General features: G+C 34.7%; 1 protein-coding gene across 2 annotated transcripts in view; it reads right to left on the minus strand.

The window, feature by feature from the left end:
- The window catches only part of LOC145293977 (CD109 antigen-like), a 135537-nt gene that overhangs the window by 40833 nt on the left and 79228 nt on the right, over nucleotides 1-15476 (minus strand). For both annotated transcript variants that reach the window (XM_080140874.1, XM_080140865.1), the window contains exons 19-22: nucleotides 11493-11606; nucleotides 7004-7109; nucleotides 4340-4457; nucleotides 2172-2291 (exon numbers count right to left, since the gene is read on the minus strand). In XM_080140874.1, coding sequence (XP_079997000.1) covers nucleotides 2172-2291; nucleotides 4340-4457; nucleotides 7004-7109; nucleotides 11493-11606 — 458 coding nt within the window. The remainder of the gene's footprint in view (nucleotides 1-2171; nucleotides 2292-4339; nucleotides 4458-7003; nucleotides 7110-11492; nucleotides 11607-15476) is intronic.

A 15476-nucleotide genomic window follows, 5' to 3' on the forward strand; every position in this document is an offset into this window, starting at 1 on the left:
CTCATTTCTCAACTAAATTTCAAACAATTATTACACCTTCTCAGCTATATGGCAAAAAAAATTTTTAATTTTCATTCAGTAAAACAAAAGTTATAATGAATTTACTGGTGTTTAAAATCATAAAAAAAGGAGTAAGGAGGTGAGCAACGTTTTTTATGACTGGTTTCCATAGCAACCACGTAGTTTCAGCAACTACTTCTGCTACCAATTTATCACTTTCACGAAAAGAGAAGTAACACGTGAAACAGACAGAATGAAAGGGAGATAATTGGGTGATTTTATTGAAAGCAGACGAGTGACGTACATTGTTATTACATATGTGTATGTTATGTTTATGGGGGAGCAAAAAAAATAAGACTGAAATTAAACAAAGAATAAGTGAATTTACTGGAAGCCTGGAAAAATCATGGATTACAATAGAAAAATGCGAGCATGAAAAGTAATATGGTTAAGCTTAAACATGGAAAAGTAAAGGACTAGTTGTTAAAACTGGAAAAGAAAAGGACAAGATATTCTACTAAAAAATATAATAAATTCATAACTTAAAATATTGCAGCATTAAGAATTTTTTTTTTTTTTTAATTCAATTTATAACATTATATAATCAATTCTTAATGTTGTAATATTTTAAGTTATAAATTTATTAGATTTTTTACTAGAATATCTTGTCCTTTTCTTTTCCAGTTTTAACTAGTCCTTTACTTTCCATGTTTAAGCTTAACCGTATTACTTTTCATGCTTGCATTTTTCTATTGTAATATATATATATATATATATATTCAAGAAGTAAAAATTAAATTTACAAGCCAAAAACTGTTGTAAACTTAATATAAATCTTAATATTTATATAGTAATCCCAACCAAATAAACAAGCTCAATACAACCAAAATACGAAATAGAGCTTGCCATAAAAGAACACAATTAAAGACTGTAAATTATAATTTACTAATTTTATCCAAATTTTTTCAAAACTGTTCAAGCCAGTGATCAAAATTTACCACTACTATTACATATGAAAAGTGGACAAAAAATTACAAATTAATAACATCAAACATTTATTACTTCTTAAAAAAATGTTATGCAGATTAGGCATATAAATATCTGCGTTTGGAACTGTTCTGTACTATACATAAAGTATATCACTGACTATATTGTATTATTAATTCAAGTAACAATGAAACATTTGGATGATAGTATACATACAGTAAATAAAAGAAACATTTGGATGGTAGTATACATACAGTAAATAAAAGAAACATTTGCATTTATTCATTTAGAAGAAGTAAATAAAAGTGTATCCAGTGATTGTAGATGCGTTTGGATGCACTATCTGCAAGATTCTTTTGCTGTATATTTATATAATTAGAAAACTCTGTACCATGCAACCACCTTTGCTTGCATCTTGTCTATCAAAAACACTTATAGAAACCAGCTTGTACTTAATAAAATTCACTCCTTTCTACTGTCCAACCATATGGAGCACAAATAAACTTAAGTCTTTGTTTAACTTGTAGACATAGTTCCAATCATTAAACTAGGTTTTATGTTTTGATTTCGATTCCAGCTGATGGCATGCAAACCATAATTTTTTTTTTACTTCTGAAATCATGACTACATATAAGATACAATATAATATGAAATAATCCATAGAGAATTGACTCTGTAATGATAAATACAAAATCTGCATAGATTAAAATATGATATTTAAGCATATTTTACAATCGGGCAACGCCAGGATCCCCTGCTAGTATCTTACTGAAATTTTCAGGACAAATAAAATATGTAATCAACAAATTGATTGGAGTTTCTTTTCTTTTTTTTTTTCTTTGTAAAAATATTCCCAACCAACTTTTATATTTAATCCTGATCAACATTTTTTTTTAGTTATGAATAAAAGACAGGGGAGGAGTTTTCACTCATTATCTACTCCTACTCTCTCCGCAGATACTGGAGTTAAAAAAGAGATTAAGACCAGTGTTTTAGAGATTTATCAATGAAAAAGAAAAGAAAATCTTGATTCATTCATACTTCTTTGGTTGCCTTGGGGAGAGGGGGGGGGAGAAAGAGAAATTAAATCTAATTAAATTTTAAGCCAACATTTGATAGTAAGAGAGAGTGGGTGACTGAAAAATTTTGTGTAAAAGAAATGAAAGGAAAGCAACAAAACTTACCTCGATATAGTCATCAATATACCAATAACTGAAAACAGTCACCCTGAAGCCAATCTGTTCACCCCTGACAATAAATGTGGGGGCTTCAACTTGAATATACATAAAGTGGGCAGCATCATACTGAAAAACATAACATGAATACACATTAATTAATTGGAATTCATTATTGAGATGAGTATGATTTATTCATTTATTTATTGCGGACTATTATCCTCATCTGTTTAGTCTAGTTTTTTTTTTTACTAAAAAAGATGAGGATAATAGTCTACAATAAATCAATGAACATTTTTTTTTATTCAAAATTCTAAAATAATTTTTTTCATAGGCATCTAAATTGATTTTCTGTTTCAATTTTTATTTATGTTAGGAGATTAGGAGACATATATATATATATATACATACATACATACATACTAGTATAGGTGCCTGGCGTTACCTGGGTGTTTGGAGGTGTGTTGAGCAAAAAAAAAAAAAAGTGGTAGTAGGAAGGCAGGCTGGAACCCATACCGCAAAGGAGGAAAAGAACAGGAAAAAAAACGTGACGTCTTTGCTGTTACGACCACCGCCAAACTGGAAGTGACGTAGGTTTAAATTAAGGCTAGAAAATCAAAAAGAGGGGATGACTTTTGAAAATATCGGCGAAAAAAAGCGACCCCTCCCTATAGAAAAGTGTCCAGTTGAAGGTGAAAAAATTAATGTCTTTAGCCAATTTTTCGGTATTTGTCGTCTGAAGGGTTGAGCTTCAAAATGATACTGATCTTGTAAAAATCCGTCGCCTCTGTCAAAAGTTTTAGGCAGATGTGCAAACATATATACACACATTTATATATTAGTAGCTCAAATTTTTGACCCAAAACAATTAAAAAGTTTGCCCTATCTCTGAATACCCTTTATGTAAAATTTCAAATGTTTGACCAGAAATTGTCTGAGTAATTTGGTAGAGACCACAGAGGTCAAATTTGTTTTAACTTTGACCTCTATTATGACCCCTTAACATTTGTTTTGGGCTCAAATCAAGTTATGTTAGATCCATGTCCAAGAAACCTATATCTAAAATTTCAATTGTTTAGACCCACACACACACACACACACATATATATATATATATATATACACACATATATATATGTGTGTGTGTATACACACACGTACAACAACTAAATGTAACTAAAGCCAATCTAAGTTACTCTTCTACCTACTTGGATAAGTATTTTTTCTTTTAACTTATTTTAAAGTGCTTTTGTCGACTCTGCTCATTAGAATGAGAAAAAATCATGGTTGCCATAAGCATTCTACAAGGACCCCTGATAACCACTCAAAAATCGAAAATTAAAGAAAATACTGGTAGAAACATATCCCATAATCATGCAAAAAAGGAATTGAAGATTTTGGAAGCTATTTACATCCAGTAATTTTATAAATACAAATTAAAAACATTATCTTATGTAATTACAAGTTTTTTAACAAGTTGGTTCAATTAATAATTTAATAATTAAACAATACTGCAATTGTCACGGGATTACCACAAGCTGATTGAAAAAGGCACAATAGTAAACTTAGATGGTAAACATTTGGAATGTGATTGTGATTGCTTTGATTATTTCAAGTAGGAGACTAAATTGAAGCTGTAAGCATTTGATAGTTTCTATTTTGAAGTATACAAATTTGACATTTGTATTAAAAACAATTACAGAAGTGTATTTTACGATCGAGAAAGAACATACTTGGTGATTAAAGTTAAATGTTCTACTTTTTTCTGCTGAGGTTGGGGAGTTGATTGCATACATTATACTTGCAATAAATTGTAAGCTTTATAAAAGCATCCTTGTTTTCAATTTTTCTTTTTATTTCTGTTGCAGCAGTTTTTTTTTTATTTGATTTCATGGGACATTACACAATAACTAAATTTAACTTTCAAAATTATATTTAAAACAATATATTTGGGAAAAAAAAATATTTCAGAAAAAAAAACATTTTGAAAAAAAAAAAAAAAAATTTTGGAAAATGAAAAATACAAAAAAGTTTAATTTAAAAAAAAAAAAAAATGAAAGTAAAATCACTTCTGGGCAATGTTGGGTAAGAACAGCTAGTTTTTCATAATGAAATGTTTGTAAAGAATTGAAATCTGCAATCAGGAATTGTAACAAGAAAAAGATGCAAGTTCTTACCATTACGGGCCAAGGAGTGATTCCCAAACCAAGATCTCGACTAATAGAGATGCCATGCACAACCCAAGTCAATGGATATTTTGGAGTTTTCACACTGAAGTCCACTCGTCCATCAGCCCTGGTGGTGGAAAAAATGTTTCACTTAAATTTGTAGAAATTTCATGGTAGAATTTTAAAATTTCGGAGTAGTATACAATATCTAAAATGTGTGCAGATGAGAATTCCAAGGAATGGTCATATTAAAAGAATAGGTGAGAGTTATATTTGGTTAGTAGATGTAGAACAGTTGAGATAGCAGGTCTAGTTCATATGCAAAGGAGATAAGTTAGTTTGTCATACATAAGGAAATTTTAAGAACTCTCCAACTTTAATACTTGGAAACCTATGATAAAACTATAATTTGATAAATTCTTCGTAATTTTTTAAATTTATATTAATTTGACACAAAAGTATGTAATATTTTTATGCTGTAATATTTATGGTAAAATGACACAAAAGTATGTAATGTTTTCATCTGAAATCTGTTTTAAAATCCACCATTTTGCCCAAAACCTTGATTTCAAAGCAAATATGACAAGGATGAGAATGATAGAAATATTTTTATTCACATTCATACACAAGTCATCATTTTCGTCACTCATTAAAAAAAAAAAAAAGCGAGATCATTCTGTCACCAAAGCTGAAATACAAAATGTATTTGAAAATTAACTGGTGTCACTTATCATTATCTATAATATAAATCTCACCTGTCTGTTTAAATGTATGTATGTATTATGTATGTATACCTAAAACTTTTGACAGAGGCGATGGATTTTCACGAGATTGGCATCATTTTGAAGCTCAACCCTTCGGACGACAAATATTGAAAAATTGGCCAAAAACATTAATTCCTTCATCCCTAACTCAGCACTTTTCTACAGGGAGGGGTCACTTTTTTCACCAATATTTTCGAAAGTCATCCCCTCTTTTTGATTGTCTAGCTTTAATTTAAACCTACGTCACTTCCGATTTGGCGATAGATGCAACAGCAAACACGCCACGTTTTTTTTTACATTCTTTTCCTCCTTCGCAGTATGGATTCGAGCCTGTGAGCCTACTACCACTTTTTTTTTTTTCCCGAACACACACCTCCAAACACCCGGGCAACACCCGGCACCGCAGCTAGTCATAAATGATTAAACTTCTGTTTTACATGCTGTGAGCATTTAAAGAAAAAGTGACTTTTTTCTGTGTGTACATACAATCAAGACATATGCAAAATAAGTCTTTTTCGTTTGGTTGTTTTATTTAATGCATCAACCATTTTTAGGTATTTAATGCATAATCTTTGGAAAAAGTTTTTATGTGTTTTATTTGAGTGTTTGTGTGTAGATTGTATCAATGTGAAAAGAAGGTGGAATTGGTTTGGTTGTTTTATTATGTGGTATATCAACCTTTTTCAGGATATTTAATGCCGAATCCAGTGATTTTGGAAAAAGTTTTATATTTCAAATTCTTTACATCTTCAAACATTTATTTATGGAGGCTAGCTTGATTATTCTATTTTACGGCAGATCAAACACTCTCGGGCCATTTAATGCTAAATCCAGTCATTCTGGAAAAGGGTTTTATGCTTCAATAATTACTTTTAGTTATGCAAGAAGAATGCCTTAAAAGATGTTGCTCTTCATGAATTTTCAAACGAAATTCAAGCAGAATAACAGTACGTTTCATTTATCAATAATTGAACAGAAATTTCGCGTTTGTTTTACTATAAACATAGATTCGAAAAAGTTGTCAAAAAACAAATATATAGCAAATAAATGTTATCAAAGGCAAGATAAGTTACTTTTCTACATAACTGGATAATTTTTTAGTGTTTTTATTTAATGTAACAAGTTTATTCAACTCGAAAAAAAGTGTTTACCGATGTATTGGAAAATTTAAAATGGCACCCAACTCTGTTGAACACTGTAAGTTTGGGAAAATGAGTTAAAAATAAAAAACTATTAGAACTGTTAAAAACCTACCGAATATATGTCAGCCTATGTCACGGTAACATATTGAGTGAGTTTCTAACAGCATTTTGTATAGTTTTATTTTTTTAACTCATTTTCCCGAACTTACCGTGTTCAGAGTCGTGCGCCATTTTAAATTGCGCAATACATCAGTAAACACTATGTTTTTCGAGCTGAATAAACATGTTACATTAAATAGAAAACACTAAAAAAGTATCCAGTTAGGTTGGTTGGTTGGTTGTTTTTGTTTTACGGCATATCAACCTTTTTCAGGTTATTTAATGCCGAATCTAGTTATTTTGAGGAACGATTTTTAATGGAGTATATATTTTTTTTAAGTCAGATTCTATTTAACCCATAGTTGGGACCCTAACAGGTACTACCACTCCGGGTCAGAGTGGACCTGGGAGCAATGGCAATTAAAGGGGTGGCTCCACACTCCCCAAGGCCCGCAAGGTGGGGGCCTCACCATCGGATATAGTTTTAGGTCATATCCAGGACCTCCAGTTAGGTAGAAAAGTAACTTATCTTGCCTTTGATAACATTTGTTTGCTATATATTTGTTTTTTGACAACTTTTTTGAATCTATGTGTATAGTAATACAAACCCGAAATTTCTTATTCATTATTAACTTAGAAATTTTCTTGGTCATCTGACAAATACTTACTTGACAAAATACTCCTGCCAAAGCCAGGCACTATCATCATAAAATCGCTGTACACGACTGACACGATCAATGTTGGTAGTAAATTGGATTTCATGAGTTTGAGGACCTAAATATCAAAACAGAAAATACATACAATAAGAATATAAGAAAATGTAAATGTACAAAGCAACACTATTTTTATTTACTTTTTTATTCCATTTTCATCCTAATCAAAGCACAATACCACTTGGATGGAGGGGCAACTATCGGGGCGATAAGTTACAGGGATGCCATGTAGGGAGTTGAGCAGCAAGATGTCTGTTCACATTACACTTGAACTTATGCATGTCAGTACAGTTGGGAAAGCAGGAACCTGGAAGGGTATTCCAAAATCCAGCAGTTCTGAGGAAGAAACTATTGCAGTAAAAGGTCTTCTAACATCTAGGGATCTTCACTGTGTAGGGGTGGGATTTTGCTGCTTGTCGGCTTTGTCGAGGAGGTACAAAAGCTTGTAGTTCATCGGAGCATCCACCATTAAAATACTTGTAGAACAGGCAGAGAGATGCAGCATTTTGTCAGTGGGATAGAGGCTGAACCCTAGATGACAATTCAGGACCTATGAGGTTGGCGACTTTCTTTTGAACCCTGTTTAGGAGCAAGAGACTAGTAGCAGATGCACCAGGCCAAATGTGACAATAATACTCCATATATGGGCAAATGGTGGCCTTGTAGAGGTACAGGATACATTCAGGCGTAAGTAACTTTCTAGCATGGAAGAGAAAGCCCACCTTCCTTACAGCGGTCCTAGCAGTGCTCTCAATATATCTGTTCCAATTCATGTTCCCTGTGAATGATAAGCCGAGGAGTTCAAAAGAAGTACTTTCAGATAATGTATCTTTAGCCATAGCTATTCGTGGTTGAGAAGGTTTCTTGTAATTATTGAAGGAAACAAGCTGTCTTGGCAGCATCAAATATACCCATCTCAGACACAATTTTATCAGGGAAGTCATTTATGAATATTAGGAATAATAAAGGTTCAAGGATAGACCCCTGAGATACACCTTCATTTATATCATATTGTTTAGATGCACGACCATCAAGGACAACTGGATTCTTCTTATTTAAGAAGGATTTAATTATGTTAAGTATTCATCCAGTGATACCATATGATATGATTTTCCTGAGAAGACCATTGTGCCATACCCTGTCAAAAGCCTTAAATATATCTAGGGATACTGCTCTACCCTCCCTTGCTTTGTCTAGTGTATAGTATGTATACGTTCAGAGATTACAGTTAGGATATTTGCTGTAGAACATGCTTGCCTAAATCCATATTGTTGGTCAGTCAGAAGCAGCTGTAAGGTGATGGACTAGGGTTTAGTTGATTATGGACTCAAATATTTTGGTGAAAAGCAGGAAGCTAATGGGACGATAATTTAATGGTTAGTTCTTTCGCCAGAATTCTTGTAAACTGGTATCACAGAAGCAGTTTTCCAGCAGTCAGGAAAGCAAGGGCATTTTTTGTAAAGTTTGGAGAGGACTGGAGCAACCTCAGCAGAGCATTTTTTTTAATAGCACAGCTGGGATAATATTGGGTCCACATGCTTTTGAGGTGTCTAGTTTTTTTATGATATCATGCACCTTAGAAGGGGTGAATTTCAGATCATCCAGTGTGGCATCTGTCCGCAAAGGAAAGTCAGGCAGGGAGTGGTTTGCTGGGACCAATGTGGAGTTTGAAGCAAACCGACTGGCAAGCATGTTAGCCTTCTTGATTGCCATGCAAACAACCTCATGAGGAAGTGTGGTCAGAAATAGATCTAGAAGTGAGGCATGTTGATCTTGATGATCTGGGAAAGGTGTCGGAAACATAATCATCTGTGATAGGGAATGAGATATAGAGAAGCTATATGTTATGCTACCAGTAATGCTGTGTAAGAGAGAATCCAAGCCAATTACTGTGGTGGACATTGCCGTCACCAAATACATGTACTTGTGTGCTAGTACTGAGAGAGAGTGCTGTATCTATATTGTTAGAGACTTGCTTGTTTAGGATACAGTCCTGGGTCGAAGGAGAGCAGTAGAGAAAATATAAGTAGCTAATGCTATTTTGCAGGTTAAGTCTAAAGCACATAAACAGGAGTTCAAAAGAAGTACTTTTAGATAATGTATCTTTAGCCATAGCTATTCGTGGTTGAGAAGGTTTCTTGTAATTATTAAAGGAAACAAGCTTAGTCTTGGCAGCATTAAATGTGACCATCCTTTTTTGTCCCCATTCCACCACAGAGTCTAAAGCGCATAAAGGCCTGGTCGTCTGATTCTAGTTTTGTTTCTCTAGTCAAGGGCAGGGTGTTTCAAATATAGGCTCCAAGTTCGTCTATATGTCTATCTGAGTCCTTACGGCAAAGTGGGAGATAACCAGGCATGTTAAAGTGGTTAGAGAAGATGGAGGAGTGTAGGTTAGTTTCACTTAGCGCTGAGATATCTGGGTTGTCTGCTAAGAAAGATGATTCAAAATCATCTAAATTAATTCTAAGCCCATCGATATTCATGAATGCAAGCCTCAAGGTAAATTGGCTTTGTTTGAGTTTAAGCCTGGTTTAATCGTTATTTTTTTTATTGAACTGCCATTTTATTTTATTACTTTTATATCATAAAATTTTCCACTCAAATGTTGATTCAATTGTATGATTCAGTGATGCAGAGAGCACCTATTTATTTTGACTTAAAACAAAAATAAAAATTGCCTCAGTATAGAAGGATTTCTCATTCACTGACCGAAGACAATAAAAATGAAATATCAGATTAGATACTACACTCTGCTCCTAGCCAAAACGATGAAGGAAAAGGGTGATCTGGAGAGTTATTGCCATAAGTACACATTTCCTTTGAAAGGTTTTCCAAGTTTGAAAGAAACACAGACATTGATTTCTGGTGAAATACAGTGCCACGCAAAAGTATTGGATACATTGATTTAATATTTGGTTGCATAGCCTTTATTGCATTCCACAGCTTCCAATCGCTTTCTATAGTTGCACACATGTTTTTTGCAAAGATATGCAGATATTTTGCGCCATTCTTCTTTGCAGAACTGTTCTAGTTGTTGAATATTTTGTGGATTCCTCTTGTGAACATTGATCTTCAATATTTTCTACAAATTTTCAATTGGGTTGATGTCTGGAGACTGACTGGGCCAAATAAGAACGTCAATTTCATTATTTTTAAGGTTTCTTTGGTTAGTTTGGCAGTATGCTTAGGATCATTGTCCTGCTGAAACACGAAATTGCTCTTATGTCCCAACAAATCAGCAGATTTCTGGAGGTTTTTCTCCAAAATCTCATTGTACATACGTCCATTCATTCTACCATTGATGATTTCTAGTTCACCAGTGTCTTTGGATGAAAAACACCCCCATACTATAATCGAACCACCGCCAAACTTTACCGTAAGAATAGTATTCTTTTTGTTATAGGCGGTGCCATTTTTACACCATATATGTGTTGCTATGTTCCAAAAATTTCGATTTTCATTTCGTCTGACCAGATTACCTTGTTCCAAAATTCTTGGGGTTGTTCCCCATATGTTTTAACATAATTCAAACGTGATCTTCAATAATGGAACTTTCCTTGGGGACTTTGATACAAAACCTGCACGATTTAGAACTCTACTGATTGTATCCTTGCTCACATTAATCCCAGCTTCTCTGAGGTCGGTTTGAATTTCACCACGAGTAAGAAAAAGTGTTTTTTTTGTACCTTTCTGCTTACCCACCTTGATTTTTTTTTCATTTAATTTCCTTGGCCGAGCACATCTTGGAAGATTTATAACAGCTTCACCAGGGTTTTTAAACTTTCTAATAACGTTTCCAACTGTACTAAGTGATAGATTAAGTTCCCTTGATATTATTCGATAATGTTTCCTTCTTTGTGCTTATCTATTGACAACCATTTAGTTTTAGGCATTTTTATAAATGAACTGGTTGACTTTGAAGGAGTGAGCCTAAACTGGAAGAATTTTATAAAATTATTTTAATATAAAGCTCTCTGATTGGTCAGTGATAACTCGTTTGCATTATTGTAACACGCTAAGCAAAAGTCATTTAAATTTATTTCAGAAAAAGAATTTTTTACAAGTGTATCCAATACTTTTGCATTTGTTAATTCATATTTTTCCTTTAATATAAACTTTCTAAACTTTTTGTAATTACTGTTCCAAATATTAGTTAGAATAGTAATAGGAATATACTGATCAAATTTTAGGTAAAATCTTGAACCCTAAGTTATGAAGAAAAATGTAATGTATCCAATACTTTTGCGTGGCACTGTATGTTTTTTTTTTTTCAAAATAAAGCAAAGAAAATAATAGATCAAACACATTCCGCAAAAAAAAAAAATTAAATTAAATAAAAATAAATTTTTAAAAATTAAAAAAAACTGTCAAGGCTTTATGTTCCATGAGGAGTAAAAAAAAAAACGACATTTATTCGAATGAGATTCATTGTTAAATCACTTACATCCATATTCATCGGCACCGTCAATGCAATCAAAATGGCCATTGCAACGCTGGATATCTGCATAACATCCACTCCTGAAACACGGATTCTTGTTTATCAAGTCTGGACATTCAGCTAAAAATAGAAAATATTTAATAAACAATCAATTTGTTAGAATCTATAATTTTTTAAGATATTGTGATACTATACCATCCTAAACCCCTCATATCCAGGACTGCTGAAAAAAAATGCTAGGTAGGGAATAAATAAATGAATGACAAAAAAAAAAAGTGGATGCATTAAACTTCCTAGACAAATGATGCAGTGACATTTATTTGTTAGTGTGGTGGCCAAATATATAACTAAGAAAAAAGCAAACACGTCTAGTTCTGTTATATATTAGAACCCTATGCTTGTAAGTGAAGATTATGTTAACTAGTATGAATTCTGGCAAGGGTTATATAATAAATGTCAGGATAACTTGGCAGCAAATGGAAACAATCACAGCTGTGGCTGGCATGAAGGCTACGGGTTGGCTCCCTAGACAAAACATGCTAGAAATGCACATGTTTGAATAATCTATAAATAGAAAAGCGAAAATGTGTGTATGTATGTGTGTATGTCTGTAAATAGCTTTTTTCGCTGGACTTCTCGGTCGGCTCATTCCTTCTTAAAACTTTTTATATCACGTCTAAATGATAACATCTAAGAGTTACGAACAGGGCTTGCCTGTCTATTTAATTTGTTCAACTTTCACGCGCTATTTTTTTCAGAGTTTTAGAGCATCCCGTGTATCTTTCGCTTTTCAGTATAAAACAGTTTTCTAGGTTGGCAGTATTTTTGCGCGAACAGTTGGCAGAGTTGGTGGAAATTTTCTGTTTCTATGTCTATCCTTGTAGCCATGTCACTAGTAAGGGTGCTGGAGGTAAACGTTTTGTCTGGGCTGACGTTATCCGCCTGATAGTCAGGGACCCGAACCTTGGATTAACCACTAAGGAGGCTGTCCTATCAGCAGGTGCAAAGTACTGGGGCTGCTGTATTGCCATTTGGTGAATGGAATCTGGACCATGCAGTAGCTTCTGGTGGGGCCTCTCGATGCCATACTAGTGGGTAATTGTTACGGCTTTACCTTATCATGTGGTACAAAAAAAAAAAAATTCTTCGTTTCTTTTTCTCTCTTAGTTTCCCCTCTCTGTCCTGCTCTAAGTAAATCTGTCGACCTAGTTCACAAATTCCAAAATTTCATCATGACAAGTTTCAAGAAAAAATACATGATTAAACCCGGTTCTCCAACTTCCAACGTAGACCCCTACTACCATGTCTCCTTCTCCAACATCAGGGGTCTACGTTCTAACCTTCCAGGGGTTGAAACCCAATTACAGGAGACTAAACCAGACCTTTTATTTTTAAGTGAAACTGGCATTGGACAGGCTATTTCCCTAGATGAGTTTGCAATTACAGGATACTCTAACTTAACTTCTAAATCTGACCCCCAAGATCGCCATGGGCATGGAATATGTGCCTATATTAAAGATAGCTTTCCATGTGGGAGGGACATCTCCAGGGAAGATCCTAACTTACCCTATATGTGCTTCCGGGTTGCTTTAGCTCACACTACTGCATTTATATTTACTCTCTATCGCCCCCACAACAGCGGAGTTACTATCTTTCAAAGCATATCTGAGAAAATTGACCAAGTCCTTTCTACTTATCCTTCAGCTAACATTCACGTATGTGGAGACTTCAATGTTCACAACGTCGAATGGTTGACCCACTCAAACAAGACCGATGATGAGGGGAGGTTCTGTCATGATTTCTCCATTGCCTATGACCTCACTCAGATTGTTCAGGAACCTACCCGTGTGCCCGATAATGACGGCCAGTATGCGAGCCTACTAGACCTTTTTCTCACAACTTGCCCTGAACTATGTTCAGTTTCTGTTCTGTCGCCTCTTGGATCTTCCGACCACTCTGTTGTATCAATTAAGATAAAAATGAAATGTAATAAGTCCCCAGACGTACCACTTCATCGTACAGTATATCGATACACTAAGGCTGACTGGGATAGCTTCCATACATTTATATCTGATCTACCTCTGCATTCCATGTTTAAAAAGGATGTGTCCTCTATAGTATTAGACCTAACTGAATGGTTAATTGTAGGTATTGACCATTTCATACCCTCTAAAAAGTTTCAGCAAAAACCTAACAGCCAGCCATGGTTCTCTCCAGAATGTGCTGCTGCCATTGCGCACAGAAATCACTTTTTCCACTGCTTCAAACGTAATAGATGTATGGAAACTAAAGCCGTTTTCAGGACTGCCAGCAACCATTGTAAGAAAGTAATAAGGAACGCAAGAGAGTTGTATGCTCAATCTGTTAAGTCCAAAGTAGCTGAGCAGCGGCTTGGTTCCCACCAGTTTTGGCAAATAGCAAACAGAATCCTGAACAGAAGCGTGTGCTCCATCCCAACTATTATCAATGGACCGGAGGTAATCTCGTCAGCATCAGACAAAGCCAAACTCTTTGTCAAGAACTTTGCAGCTAATTCTACCCTTTGCGACCAAGACTGCCAACCCCCAATATTTCCTCCTGTATCAGAAAACACGCTATGTGATATACGTATATCTGTACGTGATGTTGCCAAGCTAATCAAAAACCTTGATTCCAGTAAAGCAACTGGCCCTGATGGTATTCCAATTATAGTACTCAAAAAACTTCAACCTGAACTAGCGCCCATACTTACAAAACTGTTTAAACGTTGTCTTAAGGAGAATAGTTTCCCATCTCCCTGGAAAATCTCATCAGTATGCCCTGTATTTAAGAATTCAGGTGATCGCTCATCCCCCTCTCAGTACAGGCCAATAAGTCTCTTGTGCGTCATGAGTAAGTTGCTAGAATCTGTGTTAAATACAGAAGTAATCAAACATCTCAACAAAAATAACCTTCTTAGTGACACTCAATATGGTTTCCGTTCTGCTAGATCTACAGCAGATGTCCTTACAGTTATATCGCATAGGATTAGCAAATCTCTCGACGGTGGCAATCTTTCTAGGGCAATTGCTCTTGACATATCTAAAGCCTTTGATAGGGTATGGCATAAAGGTTTACTTCATAAGATCGCTAGCTATGGTATAGCTGGAAAAGTCTTCTCAATTATTAAATCATTTCTTTCTGATAGGTTCATAAGAGTAGTAGTTGAGGGGCAAAAATCAGAAGCTCACAGTATTAATGCCGGTGTCCCTCAGGGATCCATCCTGGGCCCAACTCTTTTCCTGATCTACATTAATGATCTTCCAAATCATATCCTTACATCATTTGTAGACATTTATGCTGACGACACTACCATTTATGGTACCACATCTAAGACAGTAAACGAGCAAGTACTCTCCAATTCTCTCTCCTCTGATCTTGAGCATGTAGTACAATGGGGAAAGGAGTGGCTGGTTACTTTTAATGCATCTAAAACCAAGCTTCTCTCTTTACATCATCAACATTTTAATCCACATTTGTCATCAATTGAAATGAATGGCTCTCGTCTTCAGGAGGCCTCAAGTTTTGACAAGCTTCTGGGCTTGACCATTACTCCTGATCTTAAATGGAACACGTATATCAAATCTGTTGCCAAGGCCGCTGGAAAAATGGTGGGATCTTTCTATCGATCCAGTAGATATCTCACTGCTGATGCTATTCTCTATCTATATAAGAGCCAGGTACGTCCAAGGATGGAATACTGTTGCCACATCTGGGCAGGAGCTGCTAGAAAGGACTTGTCCTGCCTTGATAGAGTTCAAAATAGACTTCGTAGCCTCGTAGGAGATGTCCTTTTCTCCTCCTTACAACCTCTATCTCACAGAAGAGATGTTGCGAGTTTGTCTCTGATGTATCGTTATTTTCATGGAAAGTGTTCAACTGAGCTTCAATCTATGGTCCCCCCTCGCCAAACTTTCACAAGAAACACTCGTCTAGCTGTAAACACTATCAATAATTTCCCCCACTCTTTAT

Source organism: Euprymna scolopes, chromosome 2, assembly GCF_053919585.1.
Source record: "Euprymna scolopes isolate OS-2025 chromosome 2, ASM5391958v1, whole genome shotgun sequence".
NCBI classification, from domain to species: domain Eukaryota; kingdom Metazoa; phylum Mollusca; class Cephalopoda; order Sepiida; family Sepiolidae; genus Euprymna; species Euprymna scolopes.